Below are 24,562 nucleotides of genomic sequence, written 5' to 3'. Positions count from 1 at the left end.
TTAGGAGACCTCTGGGTTGTCCAAAAGAGTGATCTTCACAGGACTGAGGAATGAAGACTAATACCTCACCCAGTTATTAGTGAGAATTTTGTTCCTATTATACATATTGCAAATGGCTTGATGTGATATGAATAACTATTTCCCAGGGTCATCTTTTATTTTTGGCTTTAAAGGCTGAGAATAATACAAGATCTTCTTTATCTAGTGGAGCCAATTGTGTGTCTGTGTGTATGTGTGTGTGTTTTGTGTTGGAGATGGGTTTGGTGGTGATGAGGTGGTCGTGGAGGAGGAGAAGATTTAAGTACTTACAGGTAACTTAGCAGTTTTTCAGTAGCTTTCTTTGAGATCTATCAAGGTTTTCTTCCTTGCTGCTTTTCTTAACACAGGAGTCATATATATTCATGTTACCTGCTCAGTATCCATGTCAAGCTGTTCACATAATCAGTGGAGAAAGCTTTAAGGAAGCCAAAGATGTTTTTAAACTCCTTATGTGATGAAAAATTTCCTTTGGGATCTGAGGGGCCCACTTTCAGCCTACCACTTCCACTTATGTAAGCATTCCCATTACATGTACTTTTGAACTTTTGAGGCAGTAATATTAAAAAGTGAACTGAGTTTAAGTGTTAAAGATGGTTTGTTGATGAACATCAGTGAATTGATTTTTATACCCTTTTCTTTACTCTTTTTTTTTTTTTTAATTGTTACAGAAGAAGCTACTATGGAGGAAACTGGGCCAGTTTTAGCTTTTCAGGACTGTTGTCCTGGCTAAAGGAATATCAGGTAAAGTTTGTATCTGACATTTTAATTTGCTTAGTTGTATGTTACATAGTAACCCTGCATTGAAGAAAACCCTAAACTTCATCTGTAATATAGGATTGATTCTTTATTTTTGTTCATTTATTTTACAAAAAATTATGCAGTCACCGTTTCAGCTAATATTTTCCCCATGTTTTTATCCCTTTTTAAATATAAACAGAAGCTGGGTGCGGTAGCTCATGCCTGTATTCCCAACACTTTGGGAGACTAAGGCGGGTGGATCACCTGAGGTCAGGAGTTTGAGACCAGCCTGGCCAACATGACAAAATCTTGTTTCTACTAAAAATACAAAAATTAGTCAGGCGTGGTGGCATGCGCCTGTAGTCCCAGCTACTCAGGAGGCTGAGGCAGGAGAATCACTTGAACCCAGGAAGTGGAGGTTGCAGTGAGCTGAGATTGGGCCATTGCACTTCAGCCTGGGTGACAGAGTGAGACTCTGTCTCAAAAAAAAAAAAAAAAAAAAAAAAAAAAAAAAACGACGTATAAATATAAATGTTGGCTGAAGAGTAAACTGTATGTACTTAATAGCCATTTCCTAATTGTTCTTTATGTCCAAATAAAAGACAATAATTTTTTCCCTAAAATAATCTTTAGAAAAAATATCCCAGTCCTTATAAAATCTAACATTTACAGGTTGCTCTTAGAGTTAGTATATTTTGAACAAAAACCAAAATATTCCTAACAATTTGGGGAAGATTAAATTAATTTGAAATAATCTCAGTGGTGGTTTTGCACTTGTAGAAGTCACCTGACAGAATCAGCAGAAAGAAAAATCCAATAAATTTAGTATTAATTCAATAATTACTTTCTAAGGATAGGATCTCAATACTAAGCTGTTGAATACAATTATAAAGAAACTTTTTAGGGATCCTATATAGCATAATATGGAGAGTCAGTTATGGAGACTGCCAACTTTTATAAGGCAGCTTTAAAAAGTTGTCGCAATCTTATTCAGATGGGTACATGTGACTTGAAATGAAATTTCTACTGAGAGCATTATACAGAGAATCAGAAACTGCTGTATCTCAAAAGAATTTAGAATGTTTGGAAAGGAGGATGATATAGTTTAGAAAATTGTATTCAGTTAGCTAAGACTTGTTCAGCATTTATCATGTGCCAAGCACCATTATATTGATTGATTCATTTAATGGTGTACATGATTCAAAAAGTGTCTCTCATGATGACAAAAACGTTGATATGGAAGATGCTGTGAAAATGCCGTTTGAATATTGTTGCATGAAATGAGTATGGAGAAGCAATATTTGTAAAGTAGCATTTCATGTAATAATTCAAACTGTGTAAGTCAAGAGAGAAAATGAGTAGATATTTAACTGTTTTGTCTATATGCTTAAAAATTCATGTATTTACTTTGATCAGAAACTCTTTTTTGTACCCTATTTTTGGGAAGTGTGTGTGAGGGTCACTTTATTTTTAGGCATATTTAGTACTTCCATGAGAAAATTCAGTGTAGATTCTCAGACCAGCAATAATATACCCCAATTGTCTGAATGGAAACTAAAAAAAAAACAAATTTGGTAATGTTTTAGATTTTTTCAAATAAAAATGTTTTTGTTGAAGTTGTGTTTATTTTAATGATTGTTTCACTGCAGGATCTTGACTCTGCCACTGTCTTTTCCTCTCTCTCTACCCCTGTTCTCTGTTCCACAGTTCTTTTCCTAGGTTGATAACCTCATGTCTACACATTCAAAATTCTTGTACTTTGCCTTCTCTTCTACTTACATTCGGATGTTTAGTACTATCTAATATTATACTTGATAGGAAGAGCTGTATGTCAATGCTTTTCTTCAGATGAGAATGTTAAACTCAGGACAACAAAGCCTTTTAAAAATATGTATTGCCTTTATGAAATTTGTAAGTTTCGAAATTTTCTGAGATGAATTTACTTAAAAGATATTGTAATTCTATTTTCCTACCAGTTCCTTGAGTATGTATAATAGAATTCCAAAAAGTTTTCCTTGAGAAAGACATATATTAAACAGCTTAAAATTTTAAACAGATTAAAAATTGATCCTTGACATTTGAAAAAGGTAATCTTGACGCCTTAAAAAATGCTCTATATTCAAATAATCCATAAAATATAATAATTGAAAATTTTAACAGACCACTTTCAACTTGTCTTTCTTGTTTTCTAAGGTATTCATGGACTAATTATTATAAAGCCCTTAGTTATACTGGGCTGAGTATTTTTCAAAAGTACTTTTACATGTAATCAAAATTTGACATGACTAGTGACCAGCCTTCGAAGATCTGAAAATAAATAGAATGAAGTTATTTTGACCCTGCTGTTTCGACCAAAAAATGTAAAAAACAAAAACAAAAACAAAAAACTCTCTGTTTTTATTAACAAGTAATGTACACAACAGATATATTTGATTCTCAGCAGATAGAGGGTTAGTTGTCCTACTTCTTAAGCAATGTCCAAACAGCCATGTCTGAATGACTTTTTCAAAATTTTATCTCCCCTGATAGAAATCTGTAAATCAGAGCTAGTTTTTGATAATATAGATTTTACACATTGTTTTGCTCTCCTTTCTTTGAAGTTGGAACACTTGGACTTTGTTTGGTGACTCTGAGGTGATATCCTTTGAGTTTTGGTGAGAGGAAATAAGCATGAATTTAGATAAGAGGTGAATTTTCTCAAAAAATTACATGTTTCACACTGGCCACTTTCATTAAAACTTCTTATCTGTGTTTTGTTTAGGAAAACAGTGACATTGTAAATGACAGTCCAGTGTGGCAAGACCATATCCTTGAAAATGAAGAAGCCATTGCTCTTAGCAGGAAGGACAAAACTATTCAACATGTGGAAGTATTTTGTTATGCCAGGTATGAAAAATCTTTACTGAAGGTAAACTAAGTTAATGACTTTTTTACTCTTCTTCAGAAGAAGCCAACAATAAAGATTTATGTGGCAGTGGCTGCTACAAGGCACATAGATATGCTGGTTTTGCCTGTTTTTAAATGGAACTTTCAGTTTTCTCTATTTAGGTAGTAATGATAACATCTTACCTTAATGCCTTTGAATTTACCAAGCTGTTTTAAATATATTATCTCATTTCATTAAAACAATTCTGTGGTAGGGTAGGGCAGATAGTAGTACTAATAGTTGGAGTTTTTTTTTTTTTATTTATTTAAAAAAATTTTTTTTTGAAAGAAAGAAAAAGAGAAAGAGAAAGGGGGAGAGAGAACAGGAGTTTTGCTCTGTTGCCCAGGCTGGAATGCAATCTAAAAATAGTTATTAAAAACCTCTTTTATGCCAATAGTTGTGCTTAACAGCGGAGACAGGAAGGAATAAGGGAAGAAACTAACAAACAGCCAACCAATATTTCATTTAAGTCTGTGAAATGCAATGCAAATGCTGAAGAGTGATTTACTTCCAATTATTTGGTCACTTTCAAAATAGGTGTAATATGATACTGAGAAAAATGTATGTCCTGTGGACCTGGGGTGAAGAATTCTATAAATATTCACTGAGTTTACTTATTCCAGGTCTGAGTTCAAATCATAGATGTCTCTGTTAATTTTCTATCTCGTTGATCCGTCGAATATTAACAATGTGGTGTCAAAGTCTCTCGCTATTGTATGGGAGTCTAAGTCTCTTTATAAGTCATTAAGAACCTGTCTTATGTATCTGGGTGTTCCTATATTGGGTGCATATATATTTATGATCATTGCATTGATCCTTTTACCATTATGTAATGTCCTTCTTTGTTTCTTTTAGTCTTTGTTACTATTAAAGTCTATTTTGTCAGAGATGAAAGTTACAACTCCTGTTTTTTTCTGCTCTCCATTTGATTGTTGAGTCTTCCACCAACCCTTTGTTTTGAGTCTTTGTGCGTTCTTGCTTATGAGATGCATCTGGATACAGCGAACCAATGGGTTTTGACTTTTCATTCAATGTCTGTCTGTATCTCTGATTGGGGCATTTAATCCATTTAAATTTAGGATTAATATTGATATTTGTTAGTTTAATATTGTTGTTTAATGCTAGCTGGCTCTTTGCCCATTAGTTGATATAGATTCTTCATCATGGAGATACTCTTTACCTTTTGGTAAGTTTTTTGGGATGACTGATACTGGTTGTTCCTTCCTGTGTACAGTGCTTCCTTCAGAAGCTCTTGTAAAGCAGGCCTGGTGGTGATGAAATCTCTGAGTGCTTGCTTGTTTGTGAAAAATTTTATTTTTCCTTCATTTATGAAGCTTAATTTGGCTGGATATGAGATTCTGGGTTGAAAATTCTTTTCTTTGAGGATATTGAATATTGACCCCCCACTCTGTTCTGAAAGTTTGCAGGGTTTCAGCTGAGAGATCTGCTGTGAGTCTGATAGGCTTCCCTTTATGGGTAACCTGACCTTTCTCTCTAGCTGCCCTTAGAACTTTCTCCTTCATTTCAACCCTGGTGATTTTAACGATTATGTGTCTTGGGGTTGCTGTACTTGAGGAATATCTTTCTGGTATTCTCCGTATTACCTGAAGTTGAGTATTTTCCTGCCTTACTAGGTTAGGAAAGTTTTCCTGAATAATAATATTGTGAATAATATTTTCCACCTTGGATTCATTCTCTTCATGACATTTAGGTACACCTATCAAATGCAAATTAGGTCTTTTCACATAGTCCCATATTTCTTGGAGACTTTGCTCATTCCTTTTTGCTCTTTTTTCTCTAATCTTGTCTTATTTCATTTCATTAAGTTGGTCACCTCTGATATCCTTTCTTCTGCTTGATCAATTCGAGTGTTAAAACCTGTGCATACTTGACGGTGTATTGTTTCTTCAGTTCCATTAATTCACTTATATTCCTTTCTAGATTGTCTTTTCTCGTTAGGATTTCATCAAACCTTTTTTCAAAGTTCTTAGTTACTTTACATTGGGCTAGGACATGCTCTTTTAACTCACAGAAGTTTCTTATTATCCACCTTCTGAAGTCTAAATCTGTTAATGAAATGCACTTGTTCTCCATCAGGTCTTGTTCTGTCGTTGGTGAGGAACTGTGATCCCCTGTAGAGGGAGAGGCATTCCGATTTTGAGTATTCTCAGCCTTTTTACGCTGGTTTCTTCCCATCATTGTAAATTTATCCACCTGTAGTCTTTGTAATTACCGACTTTCAAATTAGGTCTCTGAGTGGACGTCCAACTTGTTGATTCCCAGCTCCAGAATCTGAGCAACCCACTGCGCCGGCCAAAACAGCGGTGTTAAGATTCGTGTTGCTTTTCTGCTTGGGGAATCTTCGGTCTGGCTTCTTTCTTGAGTCCCTTTTTCAATCAGCTGAATGGGTGACTCTGCCTTCCCAGAGGTCCAAACGTTGATGAAAAGGGGACTCAGTCCCATTTAACTCTGCACCAAGAACCGCCACGCTGGCCACAAGAGTCGCGCTGGTGACCCATGGGGCTCCTCTGCTGGGAATCTCCTGTTCTGTGAGCAACAAAAATTCATCTGAAAGTGTGGCGTCCTCTCTTTCTCTGCGCTTTCACTGGGAGCTATAATCCTGAGCTGCCGGTAATCAGCCATCTTGGATCTCTCTCCTTTTTTTTTTTTTTTTTTTTTTTTTAAGATGGGGTTTCACCATATTGGTCAGGCTGGTCTCAAACTCCTGACCTCAGGTGATCCGCCCACCTCAGCCTCCCAAAGTCCTGGGATTACAGGCGTGAGCCACCGTGCCCAGCTATAGTTGGAGTTTTTACAGAATCCTCAATGGAGCTTAAAGAGATTAAGTAGTTTGCAGAAGGTCACATGGCTTGGTAAATGGCAGGGCCACACCCAAGCTCCAGAGTGGTAGAGCCTAAGATTAAATTCCAGAGTTTTTTCCTCCTGCTCCAGTGTTCTTCCAACTATACCATCTTTCTTGGATAATACTTAGTGTAGCAAAATGGAAGATTATAAGTTTTGAATAAAATAATTAAATCATGTGGGCCTGATGTTTGAGTACATATTTTGGTAAATTAGTCTAGAACAGTGGGAAGTTACAATGTTTTAAGTATCTCCTTCTGAGTGAGAGATTCACTGTTTAAAAACAATTGGAATAGTTTACTTTTTCAAATGACATATGATTGACAGGTTGAAAGGTAATAATCACATAGTTAAATCATTCAAGTAGTTACAGAGTCCAGAGGTTTAGAACATCAGACTGACAGGCACTTTAATAGTAATTAAAATTTAGAATTCAACACACCAGAGATTCTTCAGGATACGCTTTGTCATCTTACACATCACTGTCATGGCAGAGTGTTAAATGTGAGCCTGTGAAAAGTTTGGGAACATATGCTTAACTTCTTAACCTACTACGTTCATATCTTTCATGTGAGTAGCCTTTTTTCTCCAGTAATACACAGTTTGTGTTCTGTGATTTTCTGCAAAAGCACAGCCTTTGAAGTATTAGGTATAGATTATAATTTGTATAATGCTAAATGCCATTTGGTATTTAAAGGTACAGCTCACTAGATATTGTTCAGAGCCAGTGCTGAAAGATTTTAAAAAGAAGATGATTTCAACTGAAAAGACATATGCCTTAATGAAATGAGTAATAAATATTTGGTAACTTTCTTGTATGCCCATGAATAATACTTGACTACAGTATAGTGACAGTCACACTGGCCTTCTGAGAGGTATTATACTTCTGTTACTTCAAGGCCTCTGATTACTTTTTATGATAATTGAGGTTAATAGTTTCTAATGGCTGAGTTTATGCATTTTGAATACAAAAAAATTATCTCATTTTCAATTCCTGATCTCTTCAGTTTCATTTGTGTAACTTCTTAAAGTGAGAAAGTAAATGGTTGGTGGTGGAAGGTTTGTTTGAAGACAATGAAATAGAACTCTGTTATATGTTTCTCTTGCCAGTTAGAGTGTGGAGCAAAAGGTGAATGGGGATAATGTTCTATACGTCTTAATTCACTTGGAAAAGTTAGCTGGTTATTACTGTCATAGTAAGCAGGAAATGCCTTGAGAACATCCAGGAAAGCAGAGAAAATACAGAAAATCCATCTGTAAGGGCTGTCTATAGTAAGTGCTGGCAACATGGGTAAATAGGACTAACAATATCTCACTTAACCCCAGCAACACTGTGGCATCCTTAATCTATCGGATCATGTTCACAAACCTGTAATTATATGAAAGGGGCTAGGAGCAAAATAGCTGTCACAAAGTTTTAGATGAGAGGTCATCACCAGCACTCACTGACTTAATTTGAAAGCCTTATTAATTTAATATATATTTCTGACAACCTCATTTTCTCTCTGTGTGTGTGCGTGTGTGTGTGTGTCTGTGTGTGTGTGTGTGTTTCTCCTAGCATTGTAGTTTAAAGTAACAAATAGGAAAGGATTACTTGCTAGAAGCAAGCACACTGAGAACTACATGGAGACTAGTCCTTAACTTGCTGTGTGATACTGAGCAAGAGACGTCTCTATTTTGAGTCTGTGTTTTGCCATTAATAAAACATGAAGAGTTTGGACTAGGCGATCTCAGAAGTCTCGCTAGGCTCTAACAGGCTATCATTTTAAGTGCTACTTGGTAGACTAATAAAGGAGAAGACAGCAGTGGCAAGCTGAAAGCAGACTTTGGGCCATTTACTATATGGGTAAATGGCTTTTCATATCAGAAGATACCTCAAGGCCATCACTATATTATAGTACAGTATAACAGTTGATGATCATAATTGTACCCCACTGTCTTCAGGCAAAATTAAATAATATTCTTTATCCTCCACTTAAAAAAGTAGAGAATTTGAAGTACATTTTAGAAAGATGAGTATTACAAATGGTTAGAATAAAAATTGTACCATTTTAAGAGGTGAGCTTTTGTTATCTAGAAAATTCTCTTATTTCCTCTTGAGTAAGAGTATCACTATATAGTAGCTCTTTAACATTCTTGAAGGATACATTGCAAGGTCTTCATGGATACTGTTTTGTAAGTAATGAAAAATATGGTACAGGTTTCTGGCTTTTTGTCATTGCTTTTTGAAACATGTGTTATTGATGTTAATGTTAAGTTTTGCGGATATGTGGTTTGTTTGTGTGTATTTAGTTCCATACAATTTCGTCACATTTGTGGGTTCATGTATTCACTGTCACAGTCAAGTTATAGTTCCATCACCACAAGGATTCCTACTACTGTTTTTCAGTAAGCACATCTGATCTACTTCTTACCTCTACCATCCATAACTCCTGACTACCACTAATCTGTTTTCCATCTCTATAATCTTGTCATTTTAAGAATATTATATAAGTAGAACTGTATACTTTGTGATGTTTTTGGCATTGGCTTTTTTCACTCAGCATAATTCCCTGGAGAGTCATCCAGGTTATTGTGTACATTAGTAGTTTGTTCATTTTTCATCACTGAATTACTATTCATTACAATTAATGTAATGTGATGTAATATTTATTACAATTAATTTTGATAATTTTGATGATAATTTCACAGTAATGGATTTACTAGTTTATCATTCACCCATTGAAAAACATCTAACTTTCTAGTTTTTGCTATTATAAATAAAGTTACTATTCATTTTTGTGTATGGATTTTTATGTGACTTTGTCTAGGATAAGTTTTCATTTCTCTGGAATAAATACCCAAGCTTGTAATTGCTGGGTCATATGGTAATTGCATGTTTAGCTTTAAAAGAAACTGCCGAGCTGTTTCAGAGGATCTGTACTAACATTTTCACCAGAAAATGTGAGTAATCCATTTTCTCCACGTATTTACCTTAATTTGGTGTTGTCACTTTCTTATTTTGGCCATTCTGATTTCTGATTTTGAATATTCTTTCATGTTCTCTTATTTTCCATTCATATACCATTTTTGATGATGTGTCTGTTCATGTCTTTTGCTTGTTTATTAAATTGGATTAGTTTTTTGCTGTTGAGTTTTCAGAACTAAAAAAAAAAAAAAAAAATTCTAGATAAGTGTCCTTTGCCAGATGGAGAATGTTTTACCCAAGTCTCTAGCTTTTCTTTTCACCCTCTTTAAATAGGATGTTTTACAGAGCAAATATTTTTAATCTTGATGAGGCCTAATTTATCAATTGGATTATTCTTTTGGTGTGAAGTCTGAGAACTTTTTGCCTACCTATAGATACAGACTTTCTCTTATTTTTTTAAAAAATTATATTTTTATGTTGTACATTTTAGTCAGTGTTCTTTTTTGTTTTTCAGTCTAAGGATATCCAGTTGCTTCAACACCATTTATTGGTTTTGAATTACTTTTGTATCTTTGTCAAAAATCAGTTGGCTGTACTTGGGTGAGTCTATTATGAGGTTCTTTATTCTGTTCCATTGGTCTATATGTTTTTTCTTCCACCAATACCGCATTGTCTTTATTACTGCAGCTATGCAATAAGCTTTGCTATCAGGTAAATTCCTCCCAATTTATTTTTCCTTGTCAAGGTTGTTTTATATATTCTAGAGTTGTGCCTTTCCATATATATGTTTAAGCTTGTCTATTTCTAAAAAAAAAACAAAAAAAAACAAAAAACCTTGCGAGATTTTGATAATATTGCCTTAATACTACAGATTAGTTTGGGAGGATTGACCTCTTTATTATTTTGTGTCTTCTAATCTATGAACATGGTATGTCTCTCTGTTTATGAAACTCATCTTTGATTTTCTTCAATAGAATTTTGTAACTTTCAGCATACTGATCCTGTACATTTTGTTAATTGCATACCTAAATATTTAATTTTCTTTTGAACAATTACAAATGGTATTGTCTTTTTAATTTTGGTTTTCACATACTCATTGCTACTGTGTAGCCGTGTGCTTGCTTTTTGTGTTTTGATCTTGGATGTTTCTTGAAATCTTGCTGAATTAACTTCCCAGTTCTGGAAGCTTTTTTGTAGATAACTTGGGATTTTCTATCTGGACAGTTAGGTGTTCAGTAAAGAGAAAAAGTTTTATACCTTTCTTTCCACTGGTTGCTTTTTTTGTTCGTTGGTTTAATTTTGTTTTTAAGAATCTATTTTCTGTTGTGAGTCATGTGTTTTCTATCCACAGCTGTATGGCACAGGTTAATTGTGTTTTCTACTTATCCTTAGGCTCATTTAATGAGCCCTATATATATTTTTTTTTTTCCCAGAAAGGAAGTTGTCATCACTTCTTGAGGACATTTTAATTATACACTAATGCTGGGCAAGCATTTGAGGTCTCACATTTGCTGAATATATTGTTCTTGCACATACTTTCTCAGCATATGCAATTCAAATCCATAATCTGGCCAAATGACAAATTACTAAAAGTACTACTCTTTGTAAGATCATTCATGCCAAGAGTCTACTGTATTTACTTGTATCAAGCAAGTAAATAGATAGACATCAAACTTGAATCATTGGTGCATTATATATGGGGGATACTGTTTTAAATGTTTTTGTAAATTTCCAAAACATCATGTAAAAATGACTTTATAATGATATGAATACTAAAATACTATGCCTTGTCTTATCACTTTAGACCAGAGGACTTAGCTTATTTATAGAGTTGGTGTTTATTTGGCTAGAGTCTATGGTTTGATTTTCACATATGCCACTTGATTATGTAACATTAAGGAAGAGTAAAATGTGTATTTCTTGGCCATAGACAATATTATAGCTATACTCATAGCCTCCTACTATTTTATCTTTGATTGCAAGGATGACTGGGCAAGAATTCAAATGGAGTGGTGCAAACCCATTACCACTGCCTGGAAAATACCTCAAAGTATGTGGCAAGTCAATCTACTGTATTCTAATGTAAATATATAGGATAGTTATTTTTTGATTGCCATGACTTTAAAAAATATTCTGAAGTATTATTCAACTTAAAGGTTTTCATGATCATTTCAACATTAAATACTTTCTGTATTGCAAAACAGGCTAAATACTAAAATGTAAATTGCAGTAATTATTCTGCTGTTATAGGCTAGGTTCGAGCATCATAAACTCTAAAGAACTATCCAGATTGTTTTATCAGAGCTTTGTTTTCCTGATTCCTCCTTATAGTAAGTGGGCTACTTTATATTTTGGACCTAAAATATTTTTGCCATACAAAGATTATTTTTAATCGAAGTCATTTTTTGTGATTACACAATCGAGTTATGGAAGGGAAATGAAAAAGGACTAGCATTTATTGGATATTATCTTTGTGACAACTGCTGTAACCTGTTGCTTTACGTATTAATTTCATTTATTCTGTGCAACAGCCATGTGCATCAACTATAGGTACCTCTTACTGACAGACTGTAGCTCAGGGAATGCCAGAGATAGTGCAGCCAAATTTAAACTTGTGTTTTTCTAATTAAAAAACAGATGCTATTTCCATTGTATCATGTTGTATTTCAGTCATCAAGTAAACACATGTATGCATATCAAGGGAACCATTCCACCAAGTGAATAAAGTATTTACTTTGTGAAGACTAGCGCCTTAGAAAGTGCATTTACTTCTTTAATTCACTGGAATACGATATAGTATTGTAATGTAGTTATATCTGTAATGAGAAATTAAAGTGCCTATCTCCCAGTGTTAGGAAGTGTGGGAAGAATACAATATTCTTTAGTTGTTGAGACCAGTTTATATACCATAGGATTTTTAAAATTGATACATAATAATTGTATACATTTATGGGGTACAATGCGTTTTGATATATATAAATGTGGAATGATCAAATGGTCAAATCAGGCTAATTAGCATATCTGTCACCTCAAACTTTATTATTATTTTGTGAGAACATTCATAGTCATGTCTTCTAGCTATTTGAAATATGCAATGCAGGACAGGTGTGGTGGCTCACACCTGTAATTCCAGCGTTTAGGGAGGCCAAGGCAGGCAGATTGCCTGAGGTCAGGAGTTTGCGACCTGGGCAACATGGTGAAACCTCATCTCTACTAAAAGTACAAAAAATTGGCTGGACGTGGTGGTGCACACCTGTAATCCCAGCTACCTGGGAGGCTGAGGAATAAGAATCACTTGAACCCAGGAGGCGGAGGTTGCAGTGAGCCAAGATCGCACCACTGCACTCCAGCCTGGACAACAGAGCAAGACTTGTCTCAAAAAAAAAAAAAAAAAAAAGAAAAAAAGAAATATGCAGTGTATTACTATCAGCTATGGTCACCTTACTGTGTGATAGAGTACCAGAATTTATTCCTCCTGCCTAACTGTAACATTATACTCACTGACCAACCTCTTCCTCATCTCCACTCTCCCTCCTATTCTCCCAAGTCTCTGGTAACCACTGTGGAGTTTTTTAGATTTCACGTATGAGTGAGATCATGCAGTGTTTTTCTTTCTGTTCTTAGCTTATTTCACTTAACATAATGTTCTTCAGGCTCATCCATGTTGTCACAAATGACAAGATTTAATTGTTTTTATGGCTGAGTAGTATTCTGTTGTGTATTTATGCCACATTTTTGTTATTAATTCATTTATTGATGGGCATTTAGGTTGATTCCATATCTTGGCAATTGTGAATAGTTCTGCAATAAACATGGGAGTGCAGATGTCTTTTCAACCTACTGATTTCATTTCCTTTGGCTATCTACCTGGTAGTGAGGGTGAAGATTCATATAATAGTTCTATTTTTAAATTTTTGAGGAACTTCTGTACTGTTTTCCATAATGGTTGTACTGATTTGCATTCCTACCAACAGTGTTTGAGAGTTCTTTCTTACCATGGAATAGTTTATTAGTTTATGTGGGAAAATGAAAGTAGCTATTTTTTCTAGTTTTGGATCTTTAACAGACTATTAAAAGGTGCAATATATTAACTCACACTTAAGTCACACAAACTCAGATTATTCTTAGGTAAAATATTGTTGCTTGTTAATTGCATAATGTCATCTAGTTTATTTAGTGAGAAGAGATTTTATCTTTCTAAAATGTTAACAATAACTTTGTATGTTTTCTGCCATATTTTCTGCATTTTATTGAACATTGTTTCCCTTTTTCTGGTATAGTATTAAAGCAGGTTGAAAACTTGTTTGTTACATTCAAATGAACCAGCTCTCTAATGTATTCATATCAAAAATAAAGATTTTTTTGGTAATAGGAATCTAAAATTCTACTGATTTATTTTGAATTCTTAAATTTTAACTTAAAAATTATACAAGCCATAGGAGCTTCTTGAGCAATAATACCAATTAGAAGAAAGGAATAAAAATAAAATGTAAAATCACTTGTAATTTTTACAATTTGGAGGAAATTACTTGTCACTGTCTACAGTTAAGTGTGTTTTAGGCCAGAAGTGACACAGTGCCCAACTAAATGTGATTTAAACAAGTACATGGGTAAGTGGGTGGGTGGGTAGGTAGAGGATTTGTAATTGTGCTGCTTCAGCCTATCAGAGCACTGGGGCAGCTACTCTCTACTTCTCTTAGCTTTCCATTCAGAGTTACAAGATGTTTGCCAGGATTTCAAAGAGGATCTCACATAACAAAAAATCTCTAAACATGAGAAAAAGAGGGAAGAGGTTTTCCTAACATATTTATGCTTTTCTATTATACTGGAAAGTCATCAACAAAGGCCCCCAGCAGACTCTTCATTATCTTATTGGCTAAAACTTGGTAATGTACTCACGCCTAAATCAATCACCAGCAAAGGGAAGTACAATTATCATAATTGGTTTTAATCTGTCATGATCCATCCCCAAGGACTCAGCAACTTCTGTCTAAAATTGGAACAAAATTGGGGCTCTTGAAGCAAGGAGAAAGGGGTAATTGTTGTTGAGTAAGCAGCCAACAGTACCTGCTGCACACCATTTTATGAAGTTTTGTTCTTGGGTAAACGTGACAAGAGGTTGATATTTAATCTATATTCTACACTATGTGTTAATGTTTTAGGTTGGTAACAAACAGGGACATCTATATCTACAAGTGTATCATATTGCAGCAATTCAAAATTGATTTCACTTTTTGTGTTGCATCGTCTAGAACAACAATTTTTGAATAGTCTGATTTTTGTTATTCTTATGTATAGCCATTAAACATTTATTTTAGGAATAAACAGCTGGGTAGCAGGAAAATATATACTGGGAAAATCAGAAATAAATGGCCTTAGAACAAAGTATAAACATCAAAGAATACAATATCTGTAGCAAGTCAATTGGGAAAGAAAAGGTGCAAATGGCTGAAAAATAAATGGTGAACACCTGTGCTGAATAAATTAAACACCTGGTTCTCAGTTTTTCATTTGACTCATCTAAAAGGCTGACTGTTACAAGGTATTCATAAGACACATTCACTTTGAGGTGTTTCTTTGTTATAACTATTAATTGATAAGCGGTACTAGATGATATCATAATTTATACCTCCAAATTCTCAGAGTAATACATGAATTGTGGCAATCAGTGAAAAATACTCTTACAAAAAGCAGTGTTCAGCAGTTTTTGTGAAGAAAAATTATCTAAAAATTATTGTTATAAGTGACCTTTGGAATTAAAGCTAGCAATGTAAATGACACGATTTAATTTGTGAAATCAATTTTGATAATGCAAATTTTTATAAAACCTTAATGATGCAGATTGTTTTCCTTTATCAACAGTCTGCAACTTATGATGGTTTGACTTATGGTTTTTTGACTTTGTAATGGTTTTATTGGGATATTAAATGCATTTTGTCTTACATATATTGGGTTTATCAGGATGTAACCCTGTAACAAGTCAAGCAGCATCTGTGTATGTTAAAATCATTGTAATATCTTAGAACACCGAGGTTCATTTGAGGGCTTATAATGCATCTACATTATTTTGTAATTGGTAAATGTGTTTTTGTAGTTTTCAAATACTTTTAAATTAATAGAATTGAACTATTACTGTATTCTGAGGTTTTCTCTGAAAGGTTGAATATCTTTTTGAGAAAATGTCTTTTACCACATTAAAAAGTTTTAAATCTGGGGAAGATAGCCCTTTTAGATGAACAGAATTTTGCTTACTGAGGACATAAATGGAGTTTTAGGAATTTTTGGCTATCTTTATATCTTTTCATTAGGTATTGACTTCCACCTTGGCAGAACTCCAGAAATACTGTGGTTATTTTTAATGGGAAGTGAGGACAATATATTGTTTTTATTGCTTGCGTTTTCTGTAGTGCTAGGAATCTCACCAAATTATAATGTGGAGAACAGTAAAATGATAGTTAATGATACAGAAAAAATTTGCAAAGAATAATTTTTTCTTTGCTTATACCTTTAATTAAGTATTTTGACTTTTATCTTCCAGGTTGTCCAGTACTGGTTAATATATTTCATTCACTCTCTATGGTCCCCTATCATAGAATGTAATAGAGAGCCACTGACTAGATCATTTGCTATGTTCAATTTCCACGGTGTCATCATCATAGTCTGTAATAAGAGAAGTTGCCATATTCTGTTTTATCTGTAAAATGTAATTAATTTTCCTGTCATTTCTTAAAATTAAAGACATGGAACTTTTGCTTTAAGAGTTAGGCATGGAACTTTTGCCGGAAAAAAAAAAAAATTTAGGCGTGGAACTTCTGCTGAAAATTGTCACCTTAGATCCCTCATGGAACACACTTTAGTTTTGTTGGTTTTCAAAATAATAAAAGTGAATACAAAGTTTGAACAATTCTGTAGAAAATAGACGAATCACCTTTCATATTATCACTCTTCATTCTTAATGCTGTTAATGGCCATGCTATGGTGCGTTTATGTGGCCAAAGAGCTTTCATCATGTGAATTCAGAAAACCTTGTTATACAGGTTTTGAGTTGACTGTTGAGCTGTGGTAGTTTAACACTGCCTTATTTTTGATTAGTATCTCGTATTTGATTAACCTTTTAGAGTTTATAAACTACTTTTAATTGTTAGTGTGCTTATCTCATCACAGTGTTCATTGTGTTATTTTTAATGAGGCACTTTTTTTTTTCACTGAACCCAGACTTTCTGATTTACAATACAGTGTTTTGTTCTTGACCTTATTTTTCGTGTTTTTTGCAATAAGTTTGTTTCATGTTTGAAACAAAAATATCCTTTGCATGTATAAACCATTATTCATCAAGCATTTATCAGATACCACATCTATAGAGCAGTGTGGTAGGTGTTGTGAAGGGCACACAAGGAGGGGGTTAATGTATTCCCTCAAGGAATTACAGTCTGACTCAGAAGATAAAGCATACACTGGAAAACCAAAGGACTATTAAAAAGGAATGGATAAATACATGCAAGGAAAACTGCATATCTGTATTATGGGAGCATCTTATAATAGAGTGATGAGTGTAATTGGGTTAAAGAAGACTTCTTGGAAGTGAAATTTAAACTTTTTCTTAAAGTAGTTTGTTAACGTATGTGATTATGTTTGAGAATGGAAGAATTATGATATGCAGTGTGGGAAGAAAAGCACGAAAGAAACATAATATGAACCAAACAAACTGTCACGATTTGGCGATTAGAATTGATAAATTCGGATTTAGAGATGCTCTGGTGGAAAGTAGGTGGAGATTAAACCAGAAGGTTGGTAAATAAGGAAGGCTATTTGAGGAAGAGGAAGATTTTTTGTGAGGTAGATTTTAGGTTTGATATAAGGAAGGGCTACTGTTAGTTCTTGAGCAGTCAGCTAGCAGATTTTTACTTGCCAAGGCCTATCATGTGCAAGGCATTGTGCCAGGTATTGAGCAGTGTGGCAACTCAGTGAAAATAATGGGTTCTGTAGAGGATAAAATATCATAGAGATATTCATAAAGCAGGCAGACTGAATGGGATCCTGTTCTATAAATCAAGACAATGATGAACTAAGGATGTTAACTCTAGTAATAAATTTGGAAATGGGGCTTCCACTAGAGTAATCAACATCAGTACTAAAACAGGCAGGAAATTATACAGAAAGGTCCTATTAGATACCACATTGTGATAGGCCAACTTAATATTTTCATGGCAGATTTTTTTTCCCCTTTATTGAAGGTCTTCTGTCATATCGCCAAGTCAGGAATTCCTCAATAATAATCATCTTTCATAACTACCACTGTTGAGCATTTACTATGTCCCAGGCACTGTGTCAGGCTCTTTGCGTGCAGTACTTAATTTAATTTTCAAGACAACCTTGTAAGATAGATGATATTATGTCTGTGTCATAGACGGATAATTTAGGTGGTCTCAGAGAGGATAAATAACTTGTCTAAGTTCACAGAGCTTACTAGTCATACGGTCAGGGTTTGAACCAAGATCGGTTATTCTTAAGACTGTGTTCTTTCAGAAAACCAAACACTGCATGTTCTCACTCATAGGCTGGTGTTGACACAGGGAGGGGAGCATCACACACTGCGGTCATTTGTGGGAGGCTAGGGGAAGGACAGCGGGGGTGGGGAGGGATAACAAGTGGAGAAATACCAGATATAGGTGATAGGAGGATGAAGGCAGCAAACCACCTTGCCGTGTATATACCTATGCAACAATCCTGCATGATCTGCACATGTACCCCAGAACCTAAAGTACAATTTAAAACAAGAGAGAAAAAAAAAAGACTGTTCTTCATCACTGTAGTAATTTGCTTCCAAAATACAATTCCCGTCTGCCTTAAATTCTTAAAAATGTGCATGTGACATGAAATCTTTATATTTTTCAAATCTTAATTGTGTTTCACATTTTACTGAAACATTAACAGATGAATGTTCAATGTCTGAGTCACATAACCAAAACATACACTGAACTTGATAAAAGAGTTAAAGGAGTAAAAATTGCTGTGAAAAGTTGATGCAGTATAAAAATGTAGCAGGGTAGAATTATCAAAAGTCTGGTGTTGATTGTTATTATAATTTCTTATTAGTCAGGATTTGCATGAAGATGTCGAAGAAGCTGGTGCACTGCAGAAAAATCATGCTCTTGTTACATCTACAAACTCCACAGAAGCTGCAGCTTCTGCCTGCCTGCCTACGGAGGATGAGTCATTAAGCACTGTGAGCTGTGAAATGCTCATAGAACAAACTCCAAGCAGTGATTCAGAGAGTGCACAAGAAGTAAATGGTGCTGAAGTGACAGGGGAAAAAGAAAACCATTGTGATGATAAAACTTGTGTGCCATCAGCTTCAACAGAGGAAATGAGTGAAAATGTACCTATAGCAGAAGATACCACAGAGCAACCAAAGAAAAATAGAATTACTTACTCGCAAATTATTAAAGAAGGCAGGAGATTTAATATTGATTTAGTATCAAAGGTAAGTACCAATTTTATCCATCTTTGCATTGAAAACAGTATGAGCCCATAAACCCAATTTTTGTAATTCTCTGAGATGCAGAACATTTGTTTTGTAAAGAGATACTAGCCAGAAGTTTGTAATTCATTTAAAATATTCCTTAAGTGCAGATTAAAAACACATTTAAGGTGCACACATTAAAATGCTTTAAATATGTTTTTAATCTATACTTGAAGAATACGTTTGTACTTGAGCACATAGTACAACCTAATATTCTCTTAATGCATGGACACTGGGAATTCTATCAAAAGAAAAATTCTAATGGACCTGTTTAGAAATTATTTACAATCAGTTTCCATCAATTCTTTTAGCCTTTATGTATAGAAATTATTTACAGTCAGTTTCTATCAATTCTTTTAGCCTTTATGTATAGTAACTATTTTTACAACTATACTATGATGAATACTCTGAATAAACCAATGCATTTTTAAAAGTCATGTGTTCACATGGACACAGGAAGGGGAACATCACGCACCGAAGCCTGTTGGAGGTTGGGGGTTTAGGGGAGGGATAGTACAGCATTAGGAGAAATACCTAATGTGGATGTTGGGTTGATGGGTGCAACAAACCACTATAGCATGCGTATACCTATGTAACAAACCTGGATGTTCTGCACCTGTATCCCAGAATTTAAAGTATAATTTTTTTAAAGTCACAAAAAAATCATGTGTTCAGGTTTGAAAGCTTCAGAGGAAAATTTAATAGTGATGGAGGCAGGAAGGCTGGGAAGAAAGCTATTGTCTTCAGTTATGTTCCTGAACATAACTAACTTGAACGTTAGTTCACTGTAACTTCACAGGAGGTCCCTTGGTCTTAAAGGGTACAATGTTGCATTGGGTTTATAGGAAGCAAGACTATTTTAGTGCAAAACAATAGAAAACCAGTAAGTTAAAGGATTTAGGCCTTAAAGGGTTGCAATACAGGGCAGGGTAACAGTAGAGAAAATCAGAGACTAAATCCTGTAAGTTGAGAACAAACAATAAGGAATTGAAAAGAAGTAGGAGAGGATAGTAAATAACATCAGACTTACCACAGAACTAGCACAGAACTAGGCTTTTCAATTTAATGTACTTTCTTCAAGTTCCAGGGGAACGGAGAGGGACCAATACATTCCCCTCCACAAGTTGTTTCTGCAAATCCCATATCCTCATACTCTTGCTCCCTTTGAACTTGATGTCTGAAAATATAAATTTTTTTTACTACCCATCGTTCTGTCTGTCACGTAGCACTCTGTGTCTGGTTTTGCGTTATTGGCTATTGCACTGGTTCTACTTCATGCTTCCGCACTATTTCTCCCACCTTCTGAGTTTGCTTTGACCCTATCATGATTTGAAATCTAGCGTTTTTTCCACATTACCTTGGCTGTTCATCTGTGGATGGAAGTTTAATCCTAGCTCTTTAATAACCTTCCTGGTCCCATGAACAGTACTCTGTGAAATAGGTTAAACAAAACATAAAAACAGAAGAAGTCAAATAACAAATGGGCCTTGTCTGAAAATTCCATTTTGAAGTAGTTACTTGGAATTTGGAATGCTTTACCTAAATAAATGATGATATAAATGTGGTTAAGAACCAAGGCTATTTCATAAAAGTCTGTAACCTTTATGTTAGCTGAAATTTAGTATGTGTCTTGCAAAGGGAAGTGGTAGAAGATGGTAGTGTTTTAATTGTAGGAATTGGTGTAGAAAATTACTCAGTTGTATAAGAAAATGAATGCTGGTTGTGGGAGGAAAAATACAGTTAAATTAGAAGTTTGACACATTTGAAGATACTCTGAAGGAGACTTCTGGGTATGTTCATGGGTTTGAATGGCTAGCAGTAACCAGTTCTCTTACTGTAAGTAAAAACCAAACATGTCTAGAGGCAGTGGACTAGGCAGTTGGGACTGTGTCCTGCAGAGTTTTCATTTTTTAATAGATTCTACAAAATAACTAAGAATCATTTATTGTACTCATTTTCAAAACCAGAAGTATCTAAATCACATGTAACCACAATAATACAGGAGATTTATTGTCAGTTTTTAAAATGTAAGTCATTTAATACATATTCAATGCATACTGAATGGAAAGCATGTATTCCCTGCTATTGGGGCAATTGGTCACTCCTTAGAAATTCATCTGTTCTGATAATTGCAGTTAATAACATCTAAGTTTAGGACGATTGCCAAATATCTATCTTAAAGCCCTACCTCTTTTTTTTGAGACGGAGTCTCGCTCTGTCACCAGGCTGGAGTGCAGTGGCATGATCTTGGTTCACTGCAACTTCTGCCTCGTGGGTTCAAGCCATTCTCCTGCCTCAGCCTACTGAGTAGCTGGGACTTAGGCGCATGCCACCACGCCCGGCTAATTTTTGTATTTTTATTAGAGACAGGGTTTCACCGAGTTGGTGAGGATGGTCTCGGTCTCCTGACCTTGTGATCCACCCTCCTCGGCCTCTCAAAGTCCTGGGATTACAGGCATGATCCACTGCGCTTGGCCAGATCCCTACCTCTTTTCTAAAGTCTAACTCAGTATCTCTAAACTACTTGACATTTCTATATGCATTTGACCTCAAAGACATCGTGATATAATTAACACATACTGTGGGGCTTTGCAGTTTACAATACACATTCATGTATATAGCCTTTTAGAAAATAATAGCTTAGGGTAGGTTAGTTAAATATGTATAGTTTCATACTGCTCAGACTAATAGAGAAGATCGAAGATGAAATTCTTAAAATGAAAGTTCATTTCTAAGTAAGTCCATGCTCTTTATAATTATGGAATCAACATGCTAAGTGAATAAAAAATTGGTAATTATTGAATCTAATTTCCATTATTGTAATCAAATTGCACTGCTCTTCAGCCCCTCATCACTGTGGTAGATCACTTAGAATTGCTGTGGCAGATCACTTAGAGGGTGGTTAAAAAAAGGCTTAGGCCGGGCGCTGTGACTCACGCCTGTAATCCCAGCACTTCGGGAAGCTGAGGTGGGTGGATCACCTAAAGTCAGGAGTTCGAGACCAGCCTGACCAACATGGTGAAACCCCGTCTTTACTAAATACAAAAAATTAGCTGGCGTGGTGGTACATGCCTGTAATCCCAGATACTCGGGAGGCTGAGACAGAAGAATGGCTTGAACCTGGGAGACAGAGGTTGCGGTGAGCTGAGATAGAGCCACTGCACTCCAGCCTGAGCAACAGAGTGAGATTCGGTCTCAAAAAAAAAGAAAAGAAAAGAAAAAGAGGCTTAGATTTTAATATGGTGTACGTTTATTATTTCTGAGCATCAGAAACAAAAATCTAGTATAATTTTAACTGAAATTTGTTTTCGTTTTTCTGTGGTATCTTATATGCATTATTTTTCAAGCTGGCATTAAACCTTAAGCTTTATTGGGTCTTATTCAATAAAAATGCATTTTTTGGTTTTATATCTTAGTCTTTGTGAAATTATTATGGCTATTCAGGGATCCTTGAATCTCAAATGTGTATCTTTTTAAAAAATGAGTTTTTTGAAGTAACTATTTTTTATCATTATAGAGTTAAGAATTGGCATGGGCTGTATCAGTTATGTAGTGTGTTAGGAAGAGGGTAATGAAGTAACATGCCATATTTAATCAGGATAATGAGATTAGTTTTTAAAAAGCAATGTCAATTTGGTTTTACAGAATGCTGAAATACTAGTTTATAAAATTTTACTTGAATGGTATTGATTTACTGGTAGTCTTTACTGACTTATTACATGCTCAGATTAATGGTTTAGATTGATTTTTGAGATTCCTTTTTCTTTGTATAGTAAAGCTAATTTTCTTTTTCCCATTTATTATAGATGTAACGTATGTTTTTAATATTTATTGAGTTACAGACATTATTTAAGAATATCTTAATGTAGGAAAAAGTCAGATCTGTTACATTTAACCATACGGTTAACAGGCTAGATAATACGTACATTATTGCTTTTATCTCTCTGATACTACTTATGAGATGTTGAAAGATTAAGTCAATTTCTCACGTACTTGCCAGCAATAACCATCATTTTCGATTTTTGAGAACAACTTATCTCATATAAACCCACACTTCTAGAATTACAGAGGGACCTTATAATTTGACTCTTTCAGTATAAATACATCACAAATAGTTTTTTCTTTTTTAATGCAGTAGGGAGGTTCACTGGGCTGATTTCTTCTTATAAGTACCTGGCTTCGTGTAAGACTGTAGTCTCTTATCCAAAACTCTCAGGTGTGTTCTGTCATTAAGATAAAAAAAATATTTTAGGAAATAATGAAGTACATAATGCTGATAATGTTATATGTTAGGTTAAATTATTAGCAGGGTCTGAGGAGGCACTCTAACTAAACACATTATTTCTGCATTGAAATGTATGAATATTTACATTAATTTGGACAAACAAAGCCAGAAGTGCCTTATCAGTTTGGATCATATTTTGCTACTAAACAAGTTATGAAAAAACTTATGGATTGCAAAGTTTTTTGGATTGCAAATTTCAGCTAATCAATTATAAACCTGTAATAGATTGTGTTATATATGATAATATCTGTAGGTATGATACTTCCTACAAATAATAAAAAATATAACAAAATTATGTATCTTTATTGTTTCCCAATTTTTCCACTATTTCAACTTCTATCTTCTAAAATATTTTCTTTGTACAGCTGCTGTATTCGCGAGGATTACTAATTGATCTTCTAATCAAATCTAATGTTAGTCGATATGCAGAGTTTAAAAATATTACCAGGATTCTGGCATTTCGCGATGGAAGAGTGGAACAGGTACTGTGGTGATCAAGAATTGTAACTGGGCATCAGCTTAAGTTATTATTGTTTGTTTTGGAAAGATAAGCAAATAAGATTGTTATTTTCCTCATAAAGCAGGAAATTCCAGTCCTGTATGGTGATTTACAAATGTAAATGCTAAATTAAATTTCTAGTGCTAATTTTCTCATGACTTATTCTGCAGCTTAGTGTTGGTACCAAAAAGTGCACGAAGTACCAAAAAGCACACCAGGGGCACTACACCCAAGACTAGTCACACACATTTTTTTCTCCCATTAATCAAGATTTTGGAGAGGGAAAAGAAAGAAACAGTGATTTTTTTTTTTTTTTTTTTTTTTTTTTACTGTCCACTTGATCAGATTCCACAGACAGAAGGAGTCCTGGAGCCTTGCTGGTAAACAATTCTGACCCTTATGACAGCTGATCAGATGCTGGGTTCTTCACTGCAGTTTCCAGAAGAGCATAGCTTTGCTATCCTGCTTATGGCACCAAAACTGTAGGGACCAAGGGAAACACTCCCTCTGAACCCTCTGAAGTTTCACTGAAAAATGAACTCACACAAAAGGCAGATTAATTGGAGCAAAGGCATAAAAATGTGCTAACATGTATGTTGGGAGAACCACAGTATTTGTTTTAGATAGCACTGCTAAATTTGTTCTGTGTTAGGGTGAGATGCTGTTAACCTTTTAATGGCATGAGGAGTAACTTGGCAGAATTAAGTAAGAAAGCTCACAATTAGCTCTGAAGTTAGCAGAGATGCCATTAGTACTGATGGAAGGTGATGTGAAAAAGCCTG

General features: G+C 34.7%; 1 protein-coding gene across 8 annotated transcripts in view; it reads left to right on the top strand.

Annotated features, from left to right (window-relative positions):
* The window catches only part of CHM (CHM Rab escort protein), a 193,550-nt gene that overhangs the window by 65,897 nt on the left and 103,091 nt on the right, over positions 1-24,562 (top strand). For 5 of the 8 annotated variants that reach the window (XM_074391433.1, XM_074391434.1, XM_074391435.1 and 2 more), the window contains 5 exons: positions 387-551; positions 708-780; positions 3,539-3,663; positions 18,570-18,957; positions 23,647-23,763. In XM_074391433.1, the coding sequence (XP_074247534.1) occupies positions 472-551; positions 708-780; positions 3,539-3,663; positions 18,570-18,957; positions 23,647-23,763 (783 nt within the window). In that variant the 5' untranslated portion in view covers positions 387-471. The remainder of the gene's footprint in view (positions 1-386; positions 552-707; positions 781-3,538; positions 3,664-18,569; positions 18,958-23,646; positions 23,764-24,562) is intronic. The other 3 variants (XM_003938704.4, XM_074391437.1, XM_074391436.1) reach the window with 2 other exon arrangements.

The sequence above is a fragment of the Saimiri boliviensis genome, chromosome X, assembly GCF_048565385.1.
Source record: "Saimiri boliviensis isolate mSaiBol1 chromosome X, mSaiBol1.pri, whole genome shotgun sequence".
Lineage (NCBI taxonomy): Eukaryota > Metazoa > Chordata > Mammalia > Primates > Cebidae > Saimiri > Saimiri boliviensis.
The sequence above is the reverse complement of the archived record's forward strand: the minus strand, read 5'-3'. Positions and strand labels throughout refer to the sequence as shown.